This window comes from Nanorana parkeri, unplaced genomic scaffold (genome assembly GCF_000935625.1).
Source record: "Nanorana parkeri isolate BGI_ZX_2015 unplaced genomic scaffold, ASM93562v1 scaffold800, whole genome shotgun sequence".
In the NCBI taxonomy this organism is placed as follows: domain Eukaryota; kingdom Metazoa; phylum Chordata; class Amphibia; order Anura; family Dicroglossidae; genus Nanorana; species Nanorana parkeri.
Genome location: NW_017307068.1, coordinates 756977 through 782932, shown reverse-complemented (window position 1 = coordinate 782932; position 25956 = coordinate 756977). Strand labels below are relative to the sequence as shown.

Sequence of the window (25956 nt, the reverse complement as noted above, 5' to 3'; positions counted from 1 at the left end):
CATACACAGCGATCCGGGGACGGGGAGACTTCCTCTGCTCATTGTAGCTCTGATTCCTCTCTGCAGACAATGTACCGGACGGGCCGCTGATGACGAGCAGTCCTGGCATGGTGAGAGCTGGGGGTGATGTTATCGGGATTACCTGGGACATCTATGATCCGGATCAGACACCTCATTGTGTGTATGGAGGGGGTTGTATTAGGAGATGGAAATCCCCAACAATGAACTCTGTAGATTAAAGCTGCATTAGGATCTGGAGTCTACAGAGAGTTCCCCTAGCTGTTGGTTGAAAGGAAATTACAATTTCCATCATTCCTTATCAACTATAATCATCAGGGCTTGCTGGGACTTGTAGTTCTGTCAGCTCAGAGCACGTAGCACACCCACCTCCATATAGTACTGCTTACAACTTTTTTCTGTTTTTAATGTGTAGATGTTAGATCATTTAATGAGATTTAACTGATTCTAAGTGTCCTGATTTTTTTTTTTTTTTGGACACTTACTGAAAGCTACAAGCACCATATCTGCTGATGGGGGCATGATGGGTCACTGAAAGCATTCTGGAGTAAAAAAGTTTTAGAGCGGATTGCAGAAATCTGAAACGCTTTGCTCCTCTAACATGGGAATCTTGTGTGAAGCAGCAAATCGGCGACTTACAGGAGAAGGATGTAAAGATTGGATGAACGTGGCTGTTATAGATGTGCTGTCCGTGGTCTGATCCTGCAGATTGCACGCTGATCACATGTCTATGGGGGCCCCCGGCTGGTAATCTCATCCGATCATTGTTGTTCTCCATAAAGCCGACACTGCCCCCTTCCCCACCAAGATCTCGTCTTTCCAATGAATAATGACCATCGCTATGTCACCTGCATATACTGTAGCTCGCCCTGAGGACGGTAATACTGGGTGTTCAGACTGCCCTTGCGAGTCTTGCTGGCTTTGAACCAGCCAGCCATTGCATTGCATTACATTTGCAAATGGAACATCTGCACAACGCCTCCATGACAGGCCTTATGGCTAGTCTGGGCAATATTTTTACACTCCGGCCCCTAGGGCCTGTCAGTGTGGTGCACTGGCACGTTATTTATTTATTGCACCTCATGCACGATTTGGCACTTTTTTTTTTTTTTTTACTATTTGACCCACAGATTGCTTAGGGTGCAGGTTCCTTCGGGCCTGTGCCCTTATATAGGGTTCTCGGTCTCCTCCCACCAAGGGGGTTTCTCTTCGGAAGATCCCCCTACACAGTACTGTGAGGGACCTGTTTCGGCAGGTCCCCGAAGGATCGGGGTCCGCCTGCCTTCGGGTAGGTGGACCAACAGTCTCAACCCCTGTCAGGAGCCTTGCGCCCCGGGGGGTCGGGAATCGAAGGACCAAGCACCCTTGTGCACGTTTTTGTGTGCTGTGATTTCACGGTTCACTTCTTTTTTGTTCACAGGGGAGTTCGGTTTAGACGCGCGTTCCACGGGCTCTAAAAAAAAAAATCTGATTTAAAGGAGAACTATGAGGTGAGTGCTTCTCACTCACCTCATAGTTCTAGCTGACCTGTGACAATGAGACTGTCACAGGTTGGCTCAGTAGATCGGGAGGTGAGCGAACACATACCGGCGTTCGCTCACTTCTCGATCCTGTCACGGCTCTCTGCCGTGACAGGGGAGGGGCTGGATTCCCCCCTCCCCGCTCCGATCTGCCAGCGCTGACTGGCGGAACGGACGGGGGAGGGGGCGGGTACAGCTGGCTCTGCCTCTAGATAGGCAGAGCCAGCTGTCACTCACGCAGCTGGGCGGATCTCGACATCGATGTCGGGATCCGCTCCGGCTGCGGCGTCTCAGTATACTGCGAGCAGTAGCAGTATACTGAGCCTAGGGTGACGGTTGGACGCTAGTTTGTGTCTTCCCGTTACCCTAAGGAGAACTATGGGGAAAAGCCCGAACCCCATAGTTCTCCTTTTAAAGACTGGATAGTGCAGGGGGTTAGTGTCCCAGGGCTAAAGTATATGGAAACATTGACTGAATGACAGAACAAATAAAACACAAAGCGCCAAGGACAATCACTCCTCAAAAGAGTGTATTAATATGCATACTGCAGGATGCTGCCCCACTTCAGCCAGGGGGACTGTCGTATCTAAAAGAAAGCACAAAAAGGGGGCGCCCCCTTTTTGTGCATTAACTGAATGACATTTAGCCTGGTCAAGCACAATGTATCAGAAACAATTGCCATTTAAAATGAAAAAATACTTTTATCTTGGTGCTGCTGATTTCTTGCAGCTACTTCCTGTCTATATGCATGTACTCCATTGATGGCTGCATACCATTTCTCAGGGCCGGTAGTGACAACAAAGGACCATGCCACCATAACGTGTGTTTAAACAACCAGTCTCTATCAGAAGTCCATGAGACAGGGTGACCACGCAGGAGCACAGCTGGGAGACAGGGACAGAGCGTTGTCACCCTATGCAGGAAGTGCCTGAAGAAGAACCTTCATGGCGGGATCACCAGGTATTATTTTAAGAAAAGCTGCATATGTAAAACAGTTAAAACTGACATTAACGTGATGATGGTATATGAGATTTTAGTGATTTGGGTTTACACACGCTGCCTCCTGGGGCTTTTAAGGAATTCCAAATATTGGTGGCCGATAGGGGGGCTTCCAGTTATGTGATTGGCTGTCACGGTGATCACATAATCACAAGACCATCCTTCTGGCTTCTGATTGTAAACTGACCGGGAGTTGTAGGTGACCGTGTGGTCGCTGTGCTTGGAGGCGCCAAGTGAGTTTGCTCCCAGTACACAACAGCAGCAGCGACTGCGCACGTGTGTATATGATATTAAAGCCCACTGCCGTTTGGCAACATCGGTGACCTGCGCTTTACTGCGCCTCCAACGCATGAATACTGTGCAGGGACCTGAATGGAGTGTACACATTGTACATGCCACATAAAGTTTAAAAAAAGAAAGAAAAATGTAAACCGTGACAGCTCCGACTGTTAGCGATAGAATGCGCAACCCCTGTGGTGGGCAAACTCCGGCCCTCCAGCTGTGGTGAAACTAAAAATCCCTCCATGCATCTGTCTCTGGAAATCATGCCTGTGGCTATGAGAATCTTGAAATGCCTAATGGGATTTGTAGTTCCACAACAGCTGGAGGGCTGGGGTTGCCCACCTTTGATCTAGCCCAGGGGCCTCAAACCTCCAGGCCCTCCAGCTGTGGTGGAACCATTGCAAGATTCTCAGAGCCACAGAGATGACTCCCGAAGAGAGATGCATCATGGGATTTGTAGTTTCACCACAGCTGGGGGGCCGGAGGTTTGAGACCCCTGAAGATTCTAGCCTGTGCAGTAAAAAGCAGCGTTTTAGCAGACTGCTAGTGTGAGCGGTCACCGCCGTACAGCCGCATTACATGTGCACGGCCGGAGGCAACAGGTTAAAAATGTCTGGATGTGAGTGACCTTCCATTGTATTAGAAAATCTGTGACTGCAGGAGGTGGAAATTGAGCAGTTCCGCCACGGTATATGCACCAGCTAGGACAGAGTAGTCCTATAGAGTGCAGGCTTGACAACGACGATTAGATTTCTGACTGGCCATCTTTGCTGTGCAGAGATCTGTACAAAGCCCTCCGTCTACATAGCCAGCATCCTCCATGGCGTGTGCCGTGTTTCACTTTCATTCCTGAATGACCTCAACGTTCCTGTCACAAAAGCAGACTTTGTGTCCTTCACACAGTGTCATGTTATCCACCTGTGACTAACTGGTTCTGCTCAATCATTTGCCAACCCGTGTACCTGCCGGGTGAGTAAACATTCATCTAATTGTGTATAATTACAATGTGCCGACTGCTCCCATACCCATCTATTTCTGTTCTGTCACAAATCCTCCTCTGAACTTTATTATTCATTCACACTTTGTGCCATGCTGCTGACGTTTCACTTTCATGAGCACTGAATATCAAATGATCTGTTCCAGAATTGCTGTTGTCTTGGATATTGTATGCATGTGTTCATGGACATTGTCACATCATTTGTCCCTGTGATTGAATTATGTTATCAAGATTCAACAACTGAAAGCCATAATTGGCCATAGATGGCTCGAATTTAGGTCTGTTCCTATTAAATGGTCCAAAATTCAAGCCATGTTGCACCACCCGGCTCACAAAAGTCTGTTTAAAAGTCAACAGAGCTGGGTGGAAAATGATTGGCTGAACAGTGACTGTCCTCACATGTCGATCTGATACATTGGTATACCATATAAACAAGGTTTCATTCTCTGAAAGGCCACTATGGTTACAGTACCATAAGGCCCGGTGCAGACCTGAGCGATCCGGGACGTGCGGTCCGCCACAATTGCCGCGCGACCCCATTGATTTCAATGGGGTACATCTGCGCGGCAATCGCAGACAAAAGGTACATGTGCCTTTTTTTTTTTTTTTTTTTTTTTTTTTTTGTGCCACATGACGAGCGGCTGTTGCAGCATTTGTGTTCGGATGCATAGGCGGGAAATCACACTATACGCCCGGTGTGTGTGGGGTGCCATTAGAAAATAATTGTACCCACAGCGCGATCGTCGGTGATGGGCGACTCCATGACTGCGTGGTGTGTGCACTGGCCCTCAAAGCAAATAAGGCCATGTGACACCTTTGTATACAAGGGAGGGAAATGATCACATCTGGAGCAGATGCCCATGGCAATCAATCAGCTTCTCTCTTTAAGTTTGTTCATTTAAGCTTTGAAAATTAAGGATAGAAGCTGATTGGTTACATTGGGCAACTGCTCCAGCTTCTGTCTACTCCAGTTTTGATAAATTCCCTGCATTCTGTTGTCATTTGTAAGGTTCTGCACACCCTACTAGGAGCAGCAATGCTCTAAAATGGGACTGGTGTCGGTATTCCCTGTATGTAGCTTCTGAGATGCCTTTGAATTGCATGGAGTTACTATTCTAGCTTTCACCTTGAGGGCCCAGTCGCACCATATCCAGGGCGTTCTGGCATGGTCTGAGCCCGACACGCAGATTTGCATAGATCAGGCAGGGCCGCGTTCTGGGGCTGGAAGGGGTCGTAGTGGTGCCATTCAAGTCAATGACACTGCAGACACGCCTCCTGCAGACACCAAGCCCCCCCCCCCCGGAACGTGAGGTATAGACATGCCTTCCGTTTCAGGGCTTTGGAAAAATTCCTGCATGCACTATTTTTTACGATCACACTGCACTGGAACGGAGGGCATTCCTGGTGATCGCATTGTAGGGGGAGGGGCGTGCCTGTGGTGCCGTTGACATGAATGGCACAGCCAAACACCCCTCACGCCCCGCGGCCTGATCTATGCGATCCAGTGTGTTCCAGGCTCGGACTGTGCCGGAACGCACTGGATATAGTGTGACTGGGCCATAAAGTGCAACTAAAGCCAAAACGTTTCTGTTAAGTTTGGAAAAAGTTTAGAGGGATTAGGTTATGTTTTCATTGCTGTACTTGTCCCCATTCATACTTTCTCGTTCTGTGAATGTGCGCCAGACGCTCGTTATGCACGTGCTTTGAACATGCGAGTGGAACAAATGGCAAACGCAATCAATTCATAACTAGCTTAAAAGCAAGGTGCACATGGAAGGGCTTTACACAATACAAAAACAAACATTCCCCAGCACACCACACTCGCCAGCCCGTGTCGCGCTGTAGTTCCATTACTTGTTAATTGCGCCCCAAACGGGGCAGGGAAAATTGCATTTTTCTCTGCAAATGGACGTGCATTAAAATGTGCACAAATCGCAAGAAAAATGCACAGTATGCCTGTAGCTGAATCTGTTACATAAGCCACTTTCCCCTGTTTGCCACTTGGACAGGACCCATTGAAATCCAATGGGCTATGTGCGGCAAACACAACAAGGGGAATTTATCAAAACTGGAACCATCGACATCTGGAGCAGATGTGCATGGCAACCAATCAGCTTCTCTCATTTCCAAAACTTAACTAAACAAACTGAAGACAGAAGCTGATTGGTTGCCCTGGGCAACTACTCCAGATTTTGTCTGCTCCAGTTTTGATAAATTCCCCTCAACGTGCGTTTCCAGTACGTGAAAGGTGTAAACAAGGCCTTAAGGAGATTCACCCTCTCTATTTGTCCTGGTGACTGTTTTCACTAAAAGTGAAACTGAAAGAGCATCACCAGAACAGGAATAGATGGAAAATCTTCCAATGGGGACATCAGGGATTTAATCTCACTTCCTGTTGTGGCTATCGGCCAGGAAATGAAGGGGAAAATGAGACAAAGGTGACAAAAAATGCTGTTGGGTTATATCTAGGGTTGCACAGATACCAAGTACGAGTACATGTACCGATACTTTTGAGCTCCAAGACTAGACTAGAGAAAAATTCAAAAATTAGGAGGCAGCTGTCATTTGTAAGGAGCACACGGAGCTCCTGGGATTTGTACATCTCTGTTTTAATGTACGATTTTGTTTTTATAAATAAAGGGATGCACAGATACCAGTTTTGCGAGTACGAGTACTGGTACTCGCCGAGTACTTACAAGTACGAGTACTGATACATTTTTGTTTATTGTCATGTGACAGTTTTTCTAAAACAATACAGACTAATGATTTCAGGACAGTGGTGGAGCGCCAGAGCCAGGGCCCAGCTGCAATTGCTGCAACCATGGTAGTTCTCATGAAAATGCCAAGTATCTGCACTGGTACTCGAAAAGTATCTGTGCATCCCTAGTTATATCCCTTCTTTACTTTAAAAAAAAAAAAAAGTTTTGGCTTCAGTTCCGCTTTAAAGCCCCGTTCACATGTAGCGACTTATTGCGCATTTTTGCCGCGCGATATCGCGAGAAATCGCCGGCTAATGATAGTCAATGGAGCTGTCTTAGCTCCATGTCGCTCGTCGCAAGTCGCTTCTACCGGACCCTTTTTTTGGCGGATTTTGCTTTTTTCTCTATGGAGCCCGACGGAGAAGGTCGCGATACCGTCGCTGGAACGTCGCCCCGAAAGTTGCGCTATCCCGGCCGCTGCAAAGGTATGTCGCTACATGTGAATGGGGCCTACGGAATACAGTGCAGACCGTGAGAACTGCCATCTTGTTAGTGTCGATCACTTCTTTTTTGATAGAATGTGGTTAGAACATTATCGTTAGCTTCTTATTGTCTGTCCTTATCACTGGGGAGACCATTATGACTATTGGGAAGTTTTGAGTTGTCACAGGGCAGAAGTACATGTTCTGATGGGATATCCCCGTGCTTTTCAGAGATCTCCACTTACTTCCTGCTGTGTCTCTGGCCCAGTAAGTGAAGGGAAGAAGGACGGGGAATTCCCCATCCTTCTACGCTATCCAAAGCAAGTAAAACAAAATGTTTTGGCTTTGCATACACTATTATATCTCATGTTACCACAGAACCATCCTTTCACAGAGATCAGAGATTCATTGCCCCAGGCGACTGCTTATACCGGTCAACTATTAACTCTTATGAGTGCAGGTTAACTTGGTTCTCCACCATTCTGGACTAGACCAGACCGAGCAGTGTCGCCACATTCTAAATATACTCCATCTTCTAAGTATCTGCTATGGGTGTTTGTATCCTACCAGATGTTCTCCCTCTGGCATGTTTCGTTCTGATAGGAGCGAGCTCCCATCAGAGGGAAAGCGCCAGGACAAGGATCCTGCTGGTATGAGAATGGCGGTCGCAAATAAACTTAGAGGAACTTCACCCACCAATGTACTGTCTCCCAAAACAGTTACCTTGAAAGCGTGACAACTGTCAAGGTTTTTCAAGGTGTTTCAGCTCTCAACCGAACCTTTAGGCCCTCAAATGGCTAGTGTGATAGCTGATCACATGTGCAACTGAATCCAAACTGAGGCTAAGATCTGGAGCCTTCCTTGGCTCTCGGGGAGTGGAGGTTTTTGTTCCACTTTAAGTAGAATTAAAATTGACAGGTGATGTCCTTTCTTAAGTGTCTCAAAGTTGGCAGCGTTTAAGACCCAAAGCTGCCCATATACTATGTGAATTTCAACCGGCCAAAATTCGCACAGTGGATGCTGCTGTCTGCACCCTTTTGGCCGGCATCCATTGACCAGCTGATTGAAGAAGGAGGTCGGAAAATCTTCAAACTAATAGCTGCCGGCTCTGTTCGGGTATTTTGACAGCAGTTTGTGTCCCTTTTGGGACGATTTCCCCACTCTTCCTTTAAAAAAAAAAAGGAAGAAAACATTGAGTTGTAATTGGGCTTTACAACTTGATGAGCATTTTTCTCTACTGAGGCCTCCTTTATCAAAGTCTCTGCAAGCGGAACTACCTTTTAGTGCTCCACAGCAGCCAGTCAGACTAGTTTTTGTTTCTCCAGTCCAGTTATTCTTGTTATAGGGCAGACAGTTTGATAGGAGGTCCTATCCAGGTCCATGTGTGCAGGGCCTTAAAGTCTGTATATAGCCAAAGCTTTTTTTTTTTTAGGTTTGGGTAGAGAAGGGTTGAAATTCCTTCCAGTTTATTTTTGTTGTCTGTGTACTATTGGGGACATTTCCCTTCACTTCCTTTCTTGGAGACATAACTGAAAGTTAGAAGTCTCCCAAAGTGTGGACATTTTCCTCTTAGACAGCTGTCCCCGGGACAGGTGTCCTCACTGGACAATGTCCTCTCACCTCTTGTTTTGGGGACAACTTTGGTAATTGATATGGTAATCTGATCTAAATGTTTCTGTTAACAGTTTTTTGTGGATAAATATACATAGAAAACCATTGTTTACGTTCAGCTCAGTTCATGAATGTTTGCTTTACGGACCTGAACACTCTGTTTTCGACCCTAGTGTGCATGAGGCCTGATACAGATCTGGGAACTTGAGAATATCTGTGATAGTAACTCCCTGGGCCATGTAGCTTCTACGCACAGATTCTTCCTGTACAGCGATTTTTGCTTTTGGATTTCCTTAAAGATGTCTTTAGTTTGAGTTATTTACTATTATGCAGAGTCTGAAGTAAATTTTCAGTTCATTAAAAGAGAACTATGGGGTAAGTGTTTTTCCCCATAGTTCTCTTCAGGGTCAAGGGAGGACATATACTAACCTCCTCCAGGGACCCAAAGCTCAGTATTTAGTGAGCTATTGCCCGCGATATACTCTGAGAGCCGCAACTGGGATGTATCCTGACAATACTGTCTGGATCCACCTAGCTGTGTGAGTGACACCTTGCTCTGCCTGTCTAGAGGCAGAGCCAGCTCTGCCCACCCCCTACCCCGTTCATTCCTCCACTCAGTGCTGGAGGATCAGAGAGGGGAGGGGGGATCCCTGCGGGGAGTGGTGACTGGGAGTCACTGCTCTCTGCAGGGACATGATAAAGAAGTGAGCGAGCGATGGTATGTGTTGCTCACTTCCCGATCTATAGAGCCAACCTGTGACAGCTTTTTGTCACAGGTTGGCTCTAACTATGAGGGTGGGTGTATAACACTCGCCTCACAGTTCTCCTTTTTTAAAGCACACGTTTCACATTGTTTACAGTAGGTGTGACTGAAAGCAGTGTATTGAGCTGTGAGCTTGTCAAGGTCACTGATTTGTGCTCTCACATTGAGCAGACAGCTGTAAATCTTATAATAAAATGGTTATCAAGTTGGTCATCGATTAGCAGCAATCTCCTGAAGAACGACAGGCAGATCTCATTTTATCAATGAGTGCTAGATCCCATTCTGACGTGTTTTTGCCAACGCATTATGTCTGCTGCTCTTCAGTGAGCCCTCAACATATATCCATGACCCTAAAAAAGCCCCCTTATCTTTTTTTTTTCTTCTGCAGATGTTCTTTGTTGCATGCATTGAGGTCTGCATTTGTTTTGGCCATGTATGCACATTGGGGTACCAATAAATTAGTGGCAAAGCAGCACCCTTGTAGCTCATTAGGTAGCTGTAAACTAGGGATGTCCGAATACCATTTTTCAAGACCAAATACAAGTACTTTTCCTCATGTACTTGCCAATACTAATTATTGATTTATTTTACTAAAGGGACATGTGACATTTTTTCTAAAACAATACAGACTAATGATTTTAGGGCCGTTTCTTTATAATTATGAAGAACTGTAATTCAATCCATTATTATTAAGCAATTGAGAATGGCAGCCAACAATAAAGGACTACAGATCTCATCAATCCATGATTATACAGGGCTGCATGCAGGGTCTCACCAGGGCTCTGCATGTGGGTGCCGGGTTCTCCAGGGCTGAACGGGTAGGAGCAGGTGTGGGGCTGTCTTTTGCTGTGCCGGTCTCGGGAAGGAGCAGGAGGTGATGTGCGGCCAGACCAGCACTGTCAAAGACAGCTGTCTGAGGTCCCCAGCAAATGCAGGACCTCAGGCAGCTGCTCTTGTTTAAAAATGTAAAGGGCCAGTACCGGCATAGTATATAGTATATCAAGGCATTTTCACAAGTACAAATACTCGTGAAATTGCTCTGTATTGACACATGTACTAGTATTGGTATTGGACATCCCTACTGTAAATAGGGATGCACCGAAATTTCGGCCGCCAAACATAATCGGCCAAAAGTGGCATCTTTTGGCTGAAATAGCGGTGCATCCCTGTTTCCCGCTGGGCGCTGCTCTGTGTCCCAGCAGGGAGGAGAGAAACTGTCACAGGGAGGCCTGAGTGGTGCAGGAGGAGAGCAATGTAGGCGGCCGGTGTCTCTCCTAAAAGTAAAGTAAACATTTTTTAAATATTTAATAAAAATATAAAAAAATTGAAACTTTGTAAAAAATAAAATATTTGAAAAGGTTAGGAAGAAAAAAAACAATTTTCGGTTTCGGCCTGACATTTTTTTTTTTTCATTACGATTTAGTTTAGTTTTTTTTTAAAAATGTTTCATTTCGGTGCACCTCCTAACTGTAAACCTAATCACTAAAAAATGTATAGAAGTTTTACATTTTTTTTAATGGTTTTAATCTGCAGCTTTCATTAAAATATTACCCAGTAGTCCTGCTATGAAGGTCCTTGTTTCGGCACTTCTTGTTGTAGGGTGACAACCCTTAGTCCTTGTTTCCCAGCTGGGCTCCTGCGTTATCGTAGTGTCACGTGGTTTATCCAAACAACAAGCCATTTCAACACTCATTACACAGGAATGTTCCACTGCTGTCACTATTGGGAAACCTGCTCTGAGAAATTGCCATGCAATCTTCCCCCCCAATTTCCAGCGGTAGTGCATGCATGTGGTGGCAGCAACAAGGCTCCTGGAGATCATATACACGGTGTGCACAATTATTAGGCAAGTTGTATTTTTAAAGGATTAATGTTATTATTGAATAACTACAGGGCTCTCGGTATTTCCAAAATGTTAATAAACTTCAGACCTGAATATTTAGGAAAGTAAAAGTGAGGTTTTGGCTTTCTTAGGAGAATATCTATGTGTGCACAATTATTGGGCAACTATTAGTGTGCAGGATTATTATGCAACTAAATGGAAAACGAAAATTTTCCCATCTCGCTTGTTTATTTTTATCTGTTAAAGTGAGAAGAATAAACAAACAACTCAAACATTTACAAATAAACATTTCTGACATTTTCAAAAACAAAATCCGTGACCAATATAGCCCCCCTTCTTTTCAATAACAGTCATCGGCCTTCCATCCATGGAGTCTGTCAGTTTCTTGATCTGTTGACGATTAACTTTTTGTGTGCAGGCAACCACAGCCTCCCAGACACTGTTCAGAGAGGTGTACCGTTTTCCTTTACCGTAAATCTCCTGTGGGAGAAGGGCCCAAAAGTTCTCAATAGGGTTTAGGTCAGGTGAAGGGGGCCATGTCATTATTCTTTCATCTTTAAAGTGACATTAAACCCTCAGATTTTTTAACATAAACCAATACTGTAATGTGTGCCTTACTGTAATCCATGGTAGTTTCCCTTCTCTTTGCTGCTCTTTCTTTTAAATCCTCATGTCTTCTCATGCTGGGCAGAACTTCCCTTTTCAGCTCAGGGCCTCTTCCTGTAGTGCTGGCTCAGGTTTCAAGTCTATACAAACGTATACACAGACACCGTGGTCTGTGTATCCATTCCTGAGACAAGTCAGTCTGCTGCAAAACAGAAGTTCTGCAGAGCATGAGAACAGATACAGATTTAAAAGGAAGAGCAGCAAAGAGAAGGGAAACAACCATGGATTACAGTAAGGCACACATTACAGTATTTTATATTAAAAATTCTGAGGGTTTAAAGTCACTTTAAGGCCTTTACTGGCTAGCCGCACAGTGAAGTACTTCGATGCATGCGATGGAGCATCATCCTGCATACATATCATGGTTTTCTTGAAAGATGCAGACTTTTTCCTGTACCACTGCTTGGAGAAAGTGTCTTCTAAAAACTGGCAGTAGGTTTGGGAGTGGATTTTGAGTCCATCTTCAACCCAAAAAGGTTCAACTAGCTCATCAGCCCATACCAGTACCCCACCTCCACCTTGCTGGCGTCTGAGTCGAAGTGGAGCTCTGTGCCTGTTACTGATCCAGCCACGGGCCCATCCATCTGGTCCATCGAGAGTCATTCATCTCATCAGTCCATAAAACCTTTGAAAAATCTGTCTTCAGATATTCCTTGGCCCAGTCTTGACATTTGATCAGTGATGGCCGGGTTTCAGCCTTCCTTACCTTGGCCATGTCTCTGAGCACTGAACACCTTTACGTCTGGGCACTCCAGGTAGGTTGCAGTTCTGGAATATGACAGCACTGGAGGATAATTGGTTCCTGGGAGCTTCACGCTTGATTCTTCTCAAATTTTTGACAGTTAATTTGCGTCTTTCTTTCTCAACAGGTTTCTTGTGATCCTATTGACTATTTGCAACAAAACGTTTCATGGTTCTGTGATCACACCCCAATATCTTAGCCATTTCAAGAGTGCTGCATCCCTCTGAAAGACATTTTACAGGGGAATGCCTAATCATTATGCACACCATGATATAGGGTGTTGGTCTCCTAAGGCCACACCCTCCCTCATTACACAAATACACATCACCTGATATGCTTAGATCCAATAAGCATTCAAGTTTATACAGCTTGGAATTAGGACGATATGCATAAAAATGATTTGGTCAAAATACTCCCTTGCCTAATAATTGTAATAATTGTGCACACTGTGTGTGTGTGTGTGTGTGTGTGTGTGTGTGTGTGTGTGTGTGTGTGTGTGTGTGTGTGTGTGTGTGTGTGTGTATATATGTGTGTATATATATATATATATATATATATATATATATATAATTACACACACACAAGTGAGTACACCCCTCATATTTTTGTAAATATTATATAATTTCATGTGACGACACAGAAGAAATGACACTTTGCTACAATGTAAAGTAGTGAGTGTACAGCTTGTATATCAGTGTGCATTTGCTGTCGCCTGAAAATAACTCAACACACAGCCATCAATGTCAGAACCGCTGGCAACAAAAGTGAGTACACCCTCAAGTGAAAATGTCTAAATTGGGCCCAATTAGCCATTTTCCCTCCCCCGTGCCATGTGACTCGTTAGTGTTACAAGGTCTCAGGTATGAATGGGGAGCAGGTGTGTTAAATTTGGTGTTATCGTTCTCACTCTCTCATACCGGTCACTGGAAGTTCAACATGGCACCGCATGGCAAAGAACTCCCTGAGGGATCTGAAAAAAAGAATTGTTGCTCTACATAAAGATGGCCTAGGCTATAAGAAGATTGCCAAGACCCTGAAACTGAGCTGCAGCACGGTGGCCAAGACCATACAGCGGTTTAACAGGTCAGGTTCCACTCAGTACAGGCCTCGCCATGGTCGACCAAAGAAGTTGAGTGCACGTGCTCAGCGTCATATCCAGAGGTTGTCTTTGGGAAATAGACATATGAGTGCTGCCAGCATTGCTGCAGAGGTTGAAGGGGTGGGGGAGTCAGCCTGTCAGTGCTCAGACCATACGTCGCACACTGCATCAAATTGGTCTGCATGGCTGTCGTCCCAGAAGGAAGCCCCATCTAAAGATGATGCACAAGAAAGCCCGCAAACAGTTTGCTGAAGACAAGCAGACTAAGGACATGGATTACTGCAAGCATGTCCTGTGGTCTGATGAGACCAAGATAAACTTATTTGGTTCAGATGGTGTTGAGCGTGTGTGGCGGCGGCAATCAGGTGAGGAGTACAAAGACAAGTGTGTCTTGCCTACAGTACAGCATGGTGGTGGGAGTGTCATGGTCTTGGGCTGCATGAGTGCACCGGCACTGGTGAGCTACAGTTCATTGAGGGAACGATGCATGCCAACATGTACAGTGACATACTGAAGCAGAGCATGATCCCCTCCCTTCGGAGACTGGGCCGCAGGGCAGTATTCCAACATGATAACGACCCCAAACACACCTCCAAGACGACCACTACCACTCCAGACCTAAACCCTATTGAGCATCTGTGGGGCATCCTCAAACGGAAGGTGGAGGAGCGCAAGGTCTCTAACATCCACCAGCTCTGTGATGTCGTCATGGAGGAGTGGAAGAGGACTCCAGTGGCAACCAGTGAAGCTCGGGTTAAGGCAGTGCTGGAAAATAATGGTGGCCACTCAAAATATTGACACTTTGGGCCAAATTTGGACATTTTCACTTAGGGGTGTACTCACTTTTGTTGCCAGCGGTTTAGACATTAATGGCTGTGTGTTGAGCTATTTTGAGGGGACAGCAATGTACACTGATGTACAAGCTGTACACTCACTACTTTACATTGTAGCAAAGTGTCATTTCTGTGTCGTCACATGAAATGATATAATATATTTACAAAAATGTGAGGTGTACTCACTTCTGTGAGATACTGTGTGTGGAGATATATATATATCTAACAAAAAGGGGCACCTTTCCTAGTGCAGTATCGTTTATTCCAACAAACCGGTCCATTCCACAGATTATCCCCATAAACCACATCATTCCCCAACACGGAGGTTCCACCCAGGAGAACGCCGTGGTGTACGTCCCCAGGCTACATCCATGGAGCTCTCCAGGAGACCGCATCCACCACACTTCACATCACACCTTCCCACAGGTCCTATTTCCACTCCCCATCACAAGAGAGGGAGTTCCAATTGCACCCCGAATGAATTTTCCATCTTCCTTGACCTCCATATGGATATATGCAAACTCACCCTCCATCGCCATTTTCTAATGAAAAATATAAGAGCGACTAATACTTTAGTACTTAAACAGAGGAGACTAAAGAATCTGACATACATTCTGATGAACAGAACCTTATGGATTTAGAGGAAATATGGGATGGGCAAGAATTGGTACCAGAACTCATTTACAATACAGATCCTAGTGTTAGACACACCAATTTTAGACCACAGTCTACGTTTTATCCCTACCATTCAAAAGGTAGTTTTCTCCCTACATTTTATCAGTTGGTCCATACGGACTTCAAGAAGCTTTGTTCCAATAACAAGTAGAGCAAAAAATTTGAGTCAAAAAGAAAAGGCTGCTATAAAAAATCTTAGCAACAACCAAAATGTAGTTATCAAACAAGCGGACAAGGGAGGTGGCCTAGTCATTCTCAATAAAGAAGATTACATTACTGAAGCAATCAGATTATTGTCGGATACTTCCACTTACACCACATTGAAAGGGAATCCCACTGACGAATTCAAAAGTCTATTGGACAACATGTTAAAACATGCATTATCTGGAGGGATTTTGACTAAGCCCGAATACAACTTCTTATTGGCTAAACATCCTTGTATACCCTATTTTTATCACATCCCTAAAATCCACAAGGATCACACAAAGCCACCGACCCATTATAGACCCATTGTAGCTGACATGGACAGCTCTTGCCAGCTATATTTTTTTTAATTTATTTAGTTTTATTAGTTTTCAGGATTAAGTACACGTAACACGTCACATTTACATGGCACGTCATATCTAATTCACATAATATATAGCGGTAGCATAAAGGCAAGGTACCATGTAGGACAATTACATCGATCAGGGGAAGACGTAGACTTACACAGAAAGAAGGATAGGACATTGGGGGAGGGGTGGGGGGATGACAGGTCAAGACCTTGCTCTGAAATCAACATGTATATCAATGGGAAACAATCAGTACAAGTATTCGGCATGTATGCCCATCGGCTTCTTTTACACTCTAACAATCTCATTCCCAGCCCTGTGTGTCTGGTATTATTCTTGACCAGGGATGAGCAAAGATCGCGTAGTAGTATCCCAGAAGCCTCCTGGGTTGGCCCTGCTCAGGTGTCTGGTTGGGCTTTGTTCTCTGGGACAAGTAGATAGGATTTATAAGTGTCCGTGTTCTTGAAGGAGAGCCAACAGGCCCATCTTTTGTAAAAGGAAGAGTAAGAATCCTTAGCGGTATGCTAAGGAAGGTTATCGTTGGGCTTTGTTGGACGTAGCCTCCTTATACACCTCCATCGAGGACCTATTTGGCCTTCAAGCGGTCCAACATTTCATGGCCCTATTCTGACTCCGATTGTTGTGATAGTCATATAGCCCTTGTGGAGACCTCTATGCCTGGCCTGTATAAGCAGATTCAATCACTGAGGACATTCATTGTCAGATAGCTGAACTCGCCAATACCGTTTCATCCACAAACGTTGCTTTATTCTGCACATCAGACAACAGGATACAGCAAATGGATGGTTTTCAGTATTATGCGGTCAAAAGATGATGCCTTTCCTAGCGTACTGTGCAGAATACGCGTGGCCATGACACAGGAAGTACTGACCAACAAGAAGAAGGGAGGGGCATACATACAGAGGAAATGTTTCATCGATATCAGGGAAGGGAACATAGAAAAATATGTACATTACCACAAAAGGCCACTAGATGGCAGCATATAACTTACTATAGAATGGCCATAGAAAAATAATTAAGGGAAAACAAACTATATGAGTCTTATCTACTAACAATGCTAATAACATATTCTATGCCCCATTGGGGCGGCACACTCCCCGTCTTGCATGGTAATGCCACTATGGTAAATCATACCGGTAGTTATGCCAATAACAATAGTGCAATTTGTGTTGTATTGAAGATCTGAAAGATATAAGGAGAACATGCATATAATGCAATAATAACAGCTGTACATATTGAGTCCATACATATAAACTTGTGGCTTGTCCTCTGGACCTGGAATAAAAGAACAAATATACAGATGTCCAAATATCAGAGTCTGTGATGACCATCAGCATAGCAGACCTTGATTGCTGAATAGTCCTTCAAATGCAGTAGGTCACTCCGTGGGTGGCAACTTGTAAAGTTCCTTAGTGAAGAAAGAAGAGAGTCTCTTTGGCAGGCTGAAGGCACTTCAAATAAGTCCATCCCTGGATGTGCATGGTGCATGTAGGTACCTGAAGAACATGGGCTCATGTAACACCAGCTGCAAAGTCTCCATGTGAAACAGGCACAGTTCCAATCTTCTGGGTGAGACGAGTAGCTGGAGTAAGGATGGTTGTTAACTCCAAATCTGTAGCCACATCACTGTTGACGAATAGATTCAGCTTGACAGTTGTATGGATTTTAAGAATGTGCTGCTTGCCATGGACACATTTTATCTCTGTGCCAGAGATACAGGTGAAACTCGAATAATTAGAATATCGTGCAAAAGTAATTGCAGTAATTGCTGCAAAAGGGGCCCAAACCAAGTACTGAGTACATATGCATGCTTGTACTTTTCAGAGGTCCGATATTGTTCTATGTACAATCCTTGTTTTATTGATTTGCATGTAATAATCTACTTTTTTGAGGTTGTGGATTTGGGGTTCTTGGGGTTTTCATGAGCTGTAAGCCATAATCATCACAATTATGACAAATCACGGCTTGAACTATCTTGCTTTGCATGTAATGAGTCTATCTCATATATTAGTTTCACCTTTTAAGTTGCATTAGTGAAATAAATGAACTTTGCACAATATTCTAATCGAGTTTCACCTGTATTCTGTTGCATTGTGTAATAGACTCAGCTGGTTTTAAGCAATGTCCCTTTGCAGAAAGATGGTTTTGGCATATGTGCCAGTCCTGACAGTGAGCCTCCGTGGGCTTAGTGCATTGGCAGTGTGTAGCATGGACTAACCTTGTAGTAGTGCGGTCAGGCCTTGTCCACTTGGTGATATGACAGTCCAAGACGAATCCTTGTTCAGATCTGGTGACAAGGGTGTTTGCCTTCAGGACGAATCTCTGGATCTTTGTCAGGATCTAAAGGACTGACGACATCGGCTGTAGCTTCTTCTGGATGATCCAGCAGGAATTCAGGACCTGTTGACCAAGAAGAATTTGCAAAGACACTGGCAGACACTGGCCTGGTGGCATGATCTGCAGCATTGATTTCTGATAGAACATAATGGCATTGTTCCGGCTTGGAAGCTAACTTAGCTTTGCCAAACAGAAACCCTATGTGGGTGTGATTTAGACGAGTCTCTCACCTTGAAGTAGGCAGCAGCTGCTGTGGCCTCAGTAGATGCATCTGAGAAGACGTGAAGCTCTTTTCTCTGACTTGCAGCAAGGGAAGCTGAAGTGTAGCAGCTTGATATTTGAATTCCATCTAAGGCATGTAAAGATTGTTTCCAGGACTCCCACTTTGAAAGCTTGTCAATTGGTAGTGGAGTATCCCAATCTTTCATAGTCTCTGAGCGCTGTCTAAGTCAGGATTTACCTTGTATGGTGATGGGAGCCACAAATCCCACTGGATCTTATAGGCTGTTCACCGCTGACAGAACACCACATTTGCTAAATGGCTTGTCTGGAGAGCTGATTTGAAAGCCGAAGGTGTCTTTTTAATAAGTCCCACCGTAGGTCCAGACTTCTCTGTACAGGTGACATGTCCATTCCCAGATTTAGGTCTTTGAAACCTGTGGCATGATCGCCAGGTTGAAAGGCTTTCATAACGACAGCATTGTTTGAGACAGTCTTATGGTGTCTGAGGTTGGTTTCAGAAAGCATACCTTGAGTCTTTGGTAGCAGGTCTATTGCATCTTCATGAAGAGGAGAATCATCTTGCACGATGACTGGTGTTGAAGACTCCGATGAGTTTCCCGAGAGGTTCACTGCTTGTGAAGTTACTGGAGTAACGCTTGAGGAATCACGTGTGTTGTTCTGGGTGTTTGCATCAGTGGATTCCTGCTCGTCCGAGCTGTTGAAGGAAGTCTGGTGCAAAGTCTTACCGGAACTATTGCAGGATGGTGTTCTGATGTTGTCTTGGTTTACCTGTACGATGATCTTATTGGAGCACACATCACCTGAGGCATGAGGTTCGGAATCTCGTTCGATTCCAATAAGTACCCAACCTAGGTCAGTCTTTTGGGCATAAGGATCATCATTCCAGCCATTGTGCTGCTGACGTACCTTGTGTACTCTCAGGATGTCTCTGCCTAAGAGAAGCATTATTTTGGCATCGTTGTGGGATGCAGTCAGCTAAATGTTTTAGGTACATACAAAACAGCTACAAAATGTAAGGAGCGCTACTACCTGGAAATTTGACTGTATAATGTCTAATAGTTGATAAAGGAATATAAGTAATAACTTACAGTTGGAAGGCAACTAGTATGTCAAGGATGATGGATCAATGACCGGCATCTGGAGAGAGTCTGAGAAGGGGTAATTCCAGGATACAGTGATGACGGATGAGAAGGCACTGTGGGAAACCCTAGAAGCACACATGCACGGCTGGCCAGGCCGGGCCGCGGCGGCTGAGAGAGGGAGAGCCGCGAGCGGCTGTGTTCAGTGCGTACAGACGTCTAGGTGGATGGACACTGTGCACAGAAGGGGGGCTCTCTAAACAGTGGCGGCTATGCGTTTCGAGGCACAGCCTCTTAAGCCTCAGAACGCATTTTCCACATACCAAACCACAGATCAGAAAGGGTGATGGTAACAAGATTAAGTCCGCATCAGCGCGGGCCTCTTAGCTTGTCGCTTAATGTTGAACTTCTGGAGCGAGAGGATCTAGAAGAACGTGCTGTATGCTTGGTTGATGTTGATCTGTGAGATCTGGTCTCCTGCAGTTGAGCAATGCTGAGTTCTGCCTTTTATAATGAGCATTTTGCACTAAGCGATCCCTTTGTTGGTTCAGTGCATCAGTCCTGGTCAGTTCTGCTGAAGAGTCCTCTATATTACAGTCCTGCAAGAAAGCTGTGTATTTTGCAGACAGTCGCTGGTAACGTTCATACGCAGCAGATAGGTGATCTATAGAGTCTCTTAATTCAGCTGGTTGATCATTAAAGTGTGACAAAACTGACATGCAGTGTGAAGTTCAGTCCCAGAGGTCTGACAGATTGCTGGAGAACTCATCTCTAGTGTATTCATAGTTTTCTCTGAGTTTCTGTGTTGGTTTTACTGTACGTTTGGGTCTCACACTCTGTTAGGCAATGTCTGCAGAATCTGCTCCCCGTATGTCTACGGGTTCAGAGGCATGATGTATCTGCGTTGGTTCAGCCATAAAAGAGTGTTCAGAGCCTTGTCTAGAAATTTTTCACGGTTTTGCAAAAAATGGTACTGTCTCTTTAAGAAGACGAACAGCAGCTTAGACAGGTGGGGTAACACAGTTCAATGTAGAGAAACAGATTTCAACATTCACATGAAGTGCAGTAAGCTTGTGCGACCATGTGCTTTTACAAGATGGCGGCTGGCACTGAGCTTGATGGCAGATTAGGCACACACATATACACAGCAGGCTGTATGAATTCAATGCATCTTTTGACTATTCTGACTCTGATTGTTGTGATACCGATATATCCCTTGTTGAGACCTCTATACCTGGCCTGGACTCTTCGGACAAATGGGGTGCTATAAATGCAACGTCCATAGCTGTGGCGCCTGTCCGTTCTTGTGGCACAGGAAAAAAGACATTTCCTACTGTGGGGGTCAAATGTTTCCCATCAAACAATTCATCAATTGTACGTCATGTTACGTCATATATGGTATCATTTGCCCTTGTGGCAAGATATACGTAGGGCGCACAATAAGAACCCTTAGGATTAGATTTGGAGAGCACAAAAGAAAAATCCTGAGAAAAGCAGACGACCACTCGGTCCCACAACATTTTATGGAGGCTCGCAAATCTGATCCTGAAGGACTGAAGGTCTTCGGGTTTGAGATGATCCCCGATAATTCCGATGATGGCCTCAGATTCAAAAAACTTTGCCAAAGAGAAGCCTTCTGGATTTATTCTCTTAATAGCCTCCATCCCTCAGGTCTCAAAGAGGGTCTCGAATTGGCCTCCTCACTCTGACCCCATTATTTTCCAGTTTGCCATTCCGATCACCTTTCACAACTGAAGGATTGGTCCATATTTCCACCCTCCATTCCTTCTGTTTGTTCATTACAGCTCTTGCACATCACTTCCCCTGCCAGATATATGTACCTTTTTATGATCTCATGCCCTTTTATACTCGCATACATATTTATGACATACTTTCCATCCATTCATGCAGTTTTATCTACATATATATAATAAAGTTGTTGCTTCATGGTATATTTATTATTATGGTTTTATATGATGGAGTCTTTACTCTACTTTTATCACAATGGCTTATGTTTATTATCATGACTCTATGTCATTGAGCCTTTTTAACCCACTAGTGTTCACATTATAATATGCAAACATGTCATGCATTTTTTCTTAAATTGGTATGCGTTGAATAGTGATTCCAGTCTCCTGCCCCTCCGTTTCGGTCACCCCTTTTCCAATGTGAATCTTCATAGTACTGACAGCAGCTGCATGTCCCTATGGACTGGGACGTTTCAACTATTGACATGATTTATGTCTGTGTAGCTTTCGGGTTTTTTACAGCTCCGATTGGCCGTGAGTTCTACGTCAGATACAAGGCTTGTACAGCCTGCCGATTTGGACACCACCCATCACATGTTGCTGCCCAATCAGCATTCATTGCCCGGCCCAATCACGCCCCAGCTGCCCCTTCTTTAGTCACAGCAGGGAGGAGACTGGCATCATGTCCTGACAAAGGGTGCGTGCCCCGGAAACGCGTCGACACTTCAGTGATTTACACAGGACACATTGCTTGGATTCTTTTACTGCTCTGGTTTTACTGTTCTGCAGCTCGTTTTAACTTCAGTATTGTGAGTACCTGTCAGTTCACCTTTTATGCCTGTTTATTTTTTTTGCATAAACGATACTGCACTAGGAAAGGCGCCCCTTTTTGTGTTTTTTTTTCAGATGTTCCAGTTCCCTTGACTGTATTGGGGCTGCGCCTTGCATATGTGCTTAGCATTCCTTCCTTGTGAGGGATAAGGATTGTCCCTGGCGCTTCTAAACAAAAAACTTTCTATATATAGATGTGTGTGTTTCCTTCCTTAATGTAGTCTGTTATGTTACATATATGTATTCATTTGGTAATTATGCTCCTCAAGTGGCAACCACCACTGAGACATGTGGCGAGTAATTAATCTTTTTATGCAGGCCAGCATGGTTTGAGTCAGTTTAAATATTAAACTGCTAGCGAGGAAATCATTTGGCAGTAAATTTAATGACAAGGAGATCTTTGTAGGCATACTTTGAATGAAAGTCATTGTCCATGACAGTCACGTGTGAAATTCTTCTTGGGTACTACCACGTTTCATCAGAACCCACCAGTTAAACCTGGTTGGCACTATTCATGTTTGGTTCATGGCCCTGTGTTGCACTAAAACGGTTGTCAGAAAGGTGAATCTGACTAATTTTAGTGACAACATTTTTTTCAGGTAGTTCTTCTAATCTTCCCTCCTATAATCTTGTAAGGCTCTAACAGTGTCACCCTTTCCTATTTGGGATCTCTAGTTGTTTATTATGGGGTGCCAACACTTAGCTTACTAATGGCTAGGCCAGGGGTGAGCAAAATAATATGGAGCCAGTTTGTCCAAACCAGGAACCAGCAGAAATTATTAGGAACCAGCTCCTTTTTGGAGAGAGAGAGAGAGAGAGTGGAAGTTAGACCTTCTATCTGACTTTGATTTGTATGTGTGTCCCCATGGGGAGATTCATGCTCTCAGTTTGTCCTGGTGACCATTATCAATGGGATAGAAAGTGATGAGAAATTCAAAGTTTTATAATTACTGAAACAGAAATTCAAAGACATTTTCCAGTGGAGTCCCCATTTTTCAGTGGCCATGGTCTGTGGCTACCTCACTTCCTGTTGTCTCTGAAAAAGGAAGTGAAGGAAAATCTCTACAATGAGACCAACAGCAAAAGATTTTTTAAAAATCGCTTTTAAAACCTATCTCTGGGTATAGAAAAAAAAAAAAACGACCCTGTGCTGCAAGGGTTAACTGCTCATTTTAGTCAAGGGCTATAGTGTAAATCACCTTTTACTTACCTAATCCCCGCTCCCCTGGCAGTCTCTCTTCTCTGGCTTGTGGACTGTTCCTCAATGTCCTTGCGAATAACAGAGAACTATGGGCCCTACATCAGACGGGATGACACCAGGTGGCCTCTGACTGCCAGATATGGGCAATATCACCGAAACTGGATGGCTATTTAAAGAGAGCTAGGTCCAAACCTTTTTTGGCTATAGTTCTCTTTTGGGTCACACATCAGCTCTAACTATGGGTATGAGTGCATTTCACTCTCCCCATGGTTCTCCTTTAACGATCACTATAAATTGCTTGTGTTGTTGCATAAACCTGCTTGTAGTCTTTCTCTGTTTACTGTTACCAGTTAACATTATTTCTGTAAGATAAGACGGTTGTTGTTTCTTACTCAGTGTGAGAATTTGGTTCTCCTTTGTAGCTGAGTGGAAGTGAAAACAGGAATGGCCCATGGCATGCAAAGAAGCAAGGAAATACTCTCTTCTCCCACCATCCAACTTTGCTCTGATGAAGAAAGATCATCCCCGAAATTCACTTTAGAAACTGACTTTTCCAGGAGTGTAAATATACTCAGTGGTTCCTACCGCTGACCCCCATTTCGCTACTGTGATTCTCCTATCCCTGCTTCCCCCAAAATTCCTCATTGTGTTTAGCAATAGCAGCCACACATGCTAGCTTTAAAGTGCAATCTCTAACCCCTCTAAGTTCGTATCCAGGTTTAGGGTCTTCCTGGATGTGTTGGTAATACTGGTAGTGATTTTTAGTACAATAGGATCACTTATGGGTTCACACCATATGTGTTTGGGGTTCGCTGGATGTTTTTTCCAGCGCAGTCCCAACACAAGACTAGACAATTTGCCTTATCACAGATGGTCTCAGTTCACATCATCACAATGCATGGGCGTTGAGGTGGTGTGCACTGAAAAAAGTATGGCATGCAATACTCTTTTCAGCGCAGTGGGATTCGACGCAGTACAATCACCTTGCACCCCGCTGTGCTTGTAGAACTGAATGAAATGTCACGTGTGATGATCATGTGACAATGCCCATACCGAGGTGCCCACCAAAGTTACTGAATGTCCATACTGAGGCACAGATATGGTCATGAGAGTCTGCAGAAGGTGAATGCGGTTGCAATGCCTTACTGGCTCCAAAGCAAAAAAAATCTTAAATGCACATGTTTTTCTTTTATGAAGAAGTGTGCATTTATTTTTTTTCAGAAAAGTAAACTTGTTAAATGCAAAGAAAAATTCTAATTTTGAAATGTGTTTAATTGTAAAAAACATTACATTCAGGAGCCAGCAGTTTTAGAAGGAAGAGTTAGTAAGCATTGCTGACCTCAAGCTGTAAAAAACAAAAGTTCCTTTGTCTAAGCGTATATGACCTATTTGTAGATAATTATTTAAAAGCTCAGCAGCCTGTACCCAACTCGGACTCTGACCCCGACTGAGTCTTCTTAGGTCTTTTGGTAAAGTTTACACAAAAACACAGCTATTCACACAAAAGGTTAAATGCTATCTTCTGTACAAATGTTGATGACTCTTCAGAATTCTCTTCAGGCCAGATTCACGCCTTCTTTGCACCTTTTTAATGTATCTTTACGTGCACTATCACACAATTGTTGCAAGTTTTCATTCACTGCCATTGTTAACAATAAGCCCTTTGTTGCACATTGAGGTCTAGTTCACACCAGAACTGCATCCGAACCGCATGTGTCTGCACACCTGCGGTGCGATGCGTTTTGCCGTGATTTTACCATGATTGATGGAGACCTGCATGCTCCCTTGAGGATGTCGTTGGTGACGAAACGCTTAGGAGCGGGTCTATCATACCAAACCTGACAGTTGTTGGACCGGTCGGACTTGTTTTATTGTAATTGGAACTTTTAACTTACGAATAAACTACCCTTGGAAATGGCTACACCATGAAGGATTTTCTTTCTTTGCATGAGTGAACGAGTATACTTTATTTGGGAGATTGACGGTAGAGAAGGTGCCGGCAAAGACACCGGACCATTCTACTCCGGTAAACATGACGTGTGGGGCTGTCTGTTACAGCCGGATACCTGCTGTATCAGTGTGTATATCACTGAACACTTGAAAAGTTGCGTCATTTTTGCGCTTGGAACAGATTGAAACATCAGAGACTTTTTGCGTTGTTAAACCTTTTTAATAATAAAAAAAAATCATAAATAACCACAGAGATTTAATTTTTTCTCATCTAAATTTATATGAAACACTCAATTCATTATTTTATCTATTTTTGATCACTTGTAACAGTCACGTATGATATGATGAACAGCACCATTTAACCCTTGTAATGTTTGCACAGAAGGTTGTTGTTACCAATTATCATTTTCACTTATAAGTAGAAAGGCTAACGAGTTAGCCTGTATTTGTGGCAGGGGTTCGCGCTCCCACGTTACCTTTAAAACAGGGCCGGCTGAGACAGGAAGTACGTGCGGTGGTCGGCGGAATACTTCCGGCATCGTTATCCTGCAGACAGCGGCGATACGTCACGTCCGGTTTTCGTCACTTCCGGGTCGCAGTGTCAGGTACCGCTGGTATGACCGGGCTGTTTGTTCTACAGGGCCGACGAAGCGCCCTCGTTTCTCATGCATATTCACCCTGTTGTTTTCGTCCACGGACGCGGATCGGCACTCGGACTCATTCAACAAGCGAGGTAGTCAAGCAGGTGGGAAGCAGCAGGTAATGG

General features: G+C 44.3%; 1 protein-coding gene across 1 annotated transcript in view; it reads left to right on the top strand.

Moving 5' to 3' along the window:
• ATP10D (ATPase phospholipid transporting 10D (putative)) overlaps nucleotides 1–25956 on the top strand; it is an 83646-nt gene continuing 57690 nt past the window's right edge. Inside the window, exon 1 of the mRNA XM_018564955.1 lies at nucleotides 1–110. Within this exon, the coding sequence (XP_018420457.1) occupies nucleotides 90–110 (21 nt within the window). The 5' untranslated portion in view covers nucleotides 1–89. The remainder of the gene's footprint in view (nucleotides 111–25956) is intronic.